Source organism: Penaeus chinensis, chromosome 7, assembly GCF_019202785.1.
Source record: "Penaeus chinensis breed Huanghai No. 1 chromosome 7, ASM1920278v2, whole genome shotgun sequence".
Lineage (NCBI taxonomy): Eukaryota > Metazoa > Arthropoda > Malacostraca > Decapoda > Penaeidae > Penaeus > Penaeus chinensis.
In genome coordinates this window covers 45518577-45523576 of record NC_061825.1, presented here as the reverse complement: position 1 = coordinate 45523576, position 5000 = coordinate 45518577, and the positions used below count along the sequence as shown (strand labels likewise).

The 5000-nt window shown below is 44.5% G+C and overlaps 1 protein-coding gene across 45 annotated transcripts in view; it reads left to right on the top strand.

The window, feature by feature from the left end:
- LOC125027623 (Down syndrome cell adhesion molecule-like protein Dscam2) overlaps window positions 1-5000 on the top strand; it is a 384720-nt gene that overhangs the window by 266642 nt on the left and 113078 nt on the right. For 14 of the 45 annotated variants that reach the window (XM_047616787.1, XM_047616788.1, XM_047616782.1 and 11 more), the window contains exon 3: window positions 1178-1300. The exons of 30 other annotated variants lie outside the window; for them this stretch is intronic. In XM_047616787.1, the coding sequence (XP_047472743.1) occupies window positions 1178-1300 (123 nt within the window). Of the gene's footprint in view, window positions 1-1177; window positions 1301-3070; window positions 3229-5000 lie in introns of those variants that run through there. One more of the 45 variants, XM_047616790.1, reaches the window with a different exon arrangement.

The following is a 5000-nucleotide window of genomic DNA, read 5'->3' as shown; positions in this document are numbered from 1 at the left end:
AGTGAATCTAATCGTAGAACAATAATTAAAATATGTAAAATGTGCATATTTTATTGGGGAATTGCAGTAAATCCTAGCGGGGATACACGTGAAGTTATGATTTTACAAGTCGCAAAATTGCCATCAGTATATCAAGGTAAGACAAATCGTCAGAACTTGCATGCACAGGCTCATCTCGCAAGAATCTTCATAACTCACAGTAAGTCCCACCGCAATTTTTCTCTCTGTTAGTTTATTGAAAAGGTAGGATATGTTAAAGTATTTCTGAAATGGAAGAAAGCTCATCTAGAGTTATAACATGCGGAAAATATGTGCCTATAAATCTCATGAAGCTGCCGGGTGCTTCTACTGGCCCCCTGTTTTTAACGTTCATGCTCCTCGATCTCATTCTCTCTCGTCGCTGATAATTCATACTCATATGAATTGTGCATTAGCTACATGTGCAGTGGCTTATATAAGAACACATGTATTTCTTGTGCATTTCATTAAAATCTGCATCGAATTGTAAAAGATCAAATAATTATGTAGACTGCAGTTGCTGTTAAAAGCAATCAGATAGTTACCAAGCTGCTCTTGTTCAGTACCGTTCTCAAGCGAGGCGCCCAGAGTGGCAGAGGGGGAGAAATTCGACAACCTGATGCGGGCCGCCGGAAGCTCCTTCGCCCTCCCGTGCCAGGGCCAGGGCTTCCCCATCCCGGAGTTTAGGTTTGTAAAAGGCTGACAGGTGCATCTTGCCCGTAATGATTTGTCTGCTATGAGATGCGTTATTTTTGAGAACTGTAGATAGTTGGAGTACATCTTACATACATGGTATTTTGTGCATTCCCACGTTCAAGGTATGTCGTCGAATCAAAGCGGTATCATGAGGCGGCCGAGGTGAAGCTACTGTTCCCTTATGCTTTGTTCATGCTCCTCCATGTCCTTCTCCCTTCGAGCCTCACCGTCGCTACATCTTACTCTTGTAAATACGTATAGAATTACTAACGGTATCAGCACATGTATATAATTTGTATACTCCAAAATAAAGAAAATAATGTAAATGTAAAAATATCCAACGTTTAGTCGAGTACTTTTTTACAAGGTAAGAGTGCGAACTGTGAGGAGAGGGGAGAATACAGAAGGGTAATGATAATTATTATGGCACTTACCCAAAAAGTCATGAAAATATTTTGTCCAGAGCCGTTCTCCAGCGAGGCTCCCAGGGTCCCAGAGGTAGAGAGGATTGTCAACTTAATGCGGGCTTCCGGAAGCTCCTTCGCTCTCCGTGCAAGGGCCAGGGTTTCCCCGTCCCGGAGTTTAGGTTTGTATTGGGATGGAAATGTTTAGCGCGCGCAGCAGTCTTAGTCATGAGAGGTGCTATTGTAGAGTAACCCTAGGTAATTGGATCTTACACCTGACGTATGTACTTTCGGTATATATCGTAACATCACAGTTATACAGTAAACATCATCGGAAGACACACATGAGCATTAAAGACCTGCGGCATTCAGAGCTTCGAATGATCACGTATGCAGAAAGTACCGATATTAAGCTGACTCTGGCGTGCAGAGCCTGTATCCAGCGGGACGCCCAAGACAGAGGGGGAGAAGATAGACACCTTCAAGAGGGCCCGCGGGTCGTCCTTCGCCCTCACCTGCAAGGCGCAGGGCTTCCCCGTGCCGGAGTTTAGGTCTGTATTCCCTGAGTAGGATCCGTTGCATTTCGATTTCAGAAGATAGGGAAGCCTAAGCGAAAGTCGTGACGGCGATAACCGACGGAGGGTAGGTTACCAACTACTTTTATTGTACGTTTTGGTTTAATTACCTATATTTAGCTGTCCACCGTTTAGCTATCACTTCCGTCAACATTCAGAGCTCCGATTCAAGAAAAAAATATTTTTTATTAATAAGTCTGACCTTTTCGGGTTCAGAACCGATCTCCAGCGGGTCTCCCAAAGTGGCCGAGGGAGAGAAGATCGAAACACTCACTCGCGGCGTCGGCTCATCCTTCGCGCTGCTTTGCAAGGCGCAGGGCTTTCCCCTCCCTGAGTTTAGGTCTGTATTTCCCAGCGTCAGAAGAGGGCTTAAGATGTATATACGGGCCTTTGTCGGAAATAACATACGTAATACGCATTATTATGTGATTTTGTTTGTTTGGAAATGGTGGGAGTGAAATGAGAATTAATGTACGAAATGATAGGTTTTTTCGACAAAAAAACGATAGTAACGCGTCCGGCATTCAGAGCTCCGTTAATTTTTTTCCCACTAAGTGTATTGACTTCTGTGTTCAGAGCCGTTCTCGAGCGAGTCCCCCAGGGTGGCCGAGGAGGCACGGGGTAACATCTTCTTCAAGCAGAAGGACTCGTCTTTCGCCATTCCCTGCAAAGCTCAGGGCTTCCCCGTGCCGGAATTTAGGTCAGTGTCTTTTTATATGGAAGGCAGAGCGTTGAGTCACTCAGACACTCCCCACTCTTTTATTTTCTTGATTTCAACCAAAGCGTTGGCCGGTGTGTGTGTGTGCTTGTGTGCGCTTCATACGAAGAGGATTTTGGACATCAGCGACGAAGTAGTTGTGTTCTGGGTCAAGGTGATTTGTATTTTGAATGGTTAATAATCCAATGATATAAAGGTCTTGAAAGAAAGAAAAAATCTGACAAATGTTTTGGCATTTGTTAGTGGCATTCAGTGCTCCATAGAAATGGCTAAGCCAGGGCATGCTACTAAAATGCTGATCTTGTGTGCAGAGCCTTTCTCGAGCGAATCTCCCAAGCTAGCCGGTGCCAGGGGCGACATCTTCTTCAGGCCGCAGGGATCTTCCTTTGCCATTCCCTGCAGGGTCCAGGGCTTTCCTGTGCCGGAGTTTAGGTCAGTAATCCGGTAGGAGAAGTAGTGTGGTTGTTCTGGATGTTTCAAGAAGTTACATCTCGCTGTTGTCCGACTTTAAAGTGAAGGTGGTTCGTGTTGTGAAGATTATGAGTGCATGACCCAGAAGTGAAGCTTTTATTGTTGTAGGACAATCAATGGTGGGTTATTCATTATTTTGAATATCATTACCGCTACCCATAACATTCAGAGCTCCGAATTATGTTCAGATTCCAAAGTTAAAAATGTTTTGCGCTCCCTTAGAACCTTTTTCGAGCGAGTCACCCAAGGTGGCGGAGGGGGCGAGGGGCGACATCTACATTCGACACCAGGGCTCCTCCTTCGCCCTCACCTGCAAGGTCCAGGGCTTCCCGGTGCCGGAGCATAGGTGGGTGTGTAGGGAGGGGGGCGTGAGTCAGGAGAGGGGCGGTGAGGGAGACAGGCACGGGAAGGAAGGATGGGAGAGGGGCAGGGGAAGTAAAGACGGGGGGGAAGGAAGTTGGAGAAATTCAGAAGGGAGCAGGGTGAGTAAGAAAGGAGGAGGAGGAAGAGGAGGTTGTGGTGGGGAAGACAAGGACATAGAGGGAAAGGGATAGGAGACGTAAGGAAAGAGAAGAGTAGCAAGGTGAGAAAAGAGAGGGGGAGAGGACAGAGGCAGAACGATACTGAAAGACTTATCTCCGTGTTGTTCCATCCACGTTGTCATCTATATGGTAATTGACGTGTGCATTTTAAGAGGTTTTGCGTTGCATATTATAGAATGACGAAAGTCGTTGCTTGTTTCATATTTGTTAGAAGGATTGACAACAAAGTTTGCACATTAATTCATCGACATCGCGAGGGTTATCACACAGAATGAACAGAATGTGAACAGAATATCACTCGATCGTATTCATTGCCACTCACACTAAAACAAAGTAATCATCAAAGCTACTCCAACAGTCGGGGCTTCGTCAACCCTTGCCAAGTGTGAAAGTGTCGACTTAAGTGTGAAAGTGCGAACTGGTCCCCCTTCCTGCAGATGCGTTGTCGAGCGAGGCGCCGCGCGTGGCCCCCGGAGGGCGCGGCTTCATCATGGTGCAGCGGGCGGGCGCGGGCTTTGCTATGACTTGCCCCGTCCAGGCCTTTCCCCTGCCGGAGTTCAGGTAGTCCTTACAGGGGGGGAGGCGCTTTGATAGCACTTGAGGGCACTTTATTTTGCCTTATTGTTAATATAGTTGCTGTTATTATTATTATTATTATTATTATTATTATTATTATTATTATTATTATTATTGTTATTATTTTTATCATTATTATTATTATTATTATTATTATCACCATTACCATCGCCATCACTATCATCATCAATGTTATTACACACATAACATATAAACAATTTTTCTTTAGCGTATTCATCATACAGTAAAATTCAGTTATAAGCCCTCTTCCTGAAAACGATGGACCGCAAGTTACTTCACTTCCCTGTATTAAGTGACGGAGCGGGGGACGACCTCAGTAACCTCACCACTCCAGGCTTCCTTGTCACAACCAAACAGACATTTATGACAGCCAAGAAACTCAATGAAAACGACGATAACCAACCCGTCTATATATATATATATGTGTGTGTGTGTGTGTGTGTGTGTGTGTGTGTGTGTGTGTGTGTGTGTGTGTGTGTGTGTGTGTGTGTCTGTCTGTCTGTGTGTCTGTGTGTCTGTGCGCGTAGAGCCGTTCTCCAGCGAGTCCCCGAAGGTCGCGTCAGGAGCCAAGATCGACTCGTTCGAGTGGCGAGTCGGAACCGCATTCGCCCTCCCCTGCAAAGTCCAGGGCTTTCCCGTGCCGGAGTTTAGGTGAGTCGGGCCGAGTTTATTTATTTATGGGGTGAGTCGGGCGAGTTTTTTTTTTTTCTTTCTTTTTTTTTGTTTCTTAGGAGGGGGGAAAATCTAGGTGAACTGGAGGGTGAAAGGGCGTCTGTGAGTGGTGGTTCCATTTCACTATTTTTATCCGTATTTTAGTTACCTAGCTATATTGATTTTGTTTTGTTTTGTGATAGCAATAATAACAGTAATAATGATATTATTATTATTAATTACTTAGTTATTATTATTATTATTAGTATTATTAGTATTATCATTACTATTATTATAATTATTATTATTATTATTATTATTATTATTA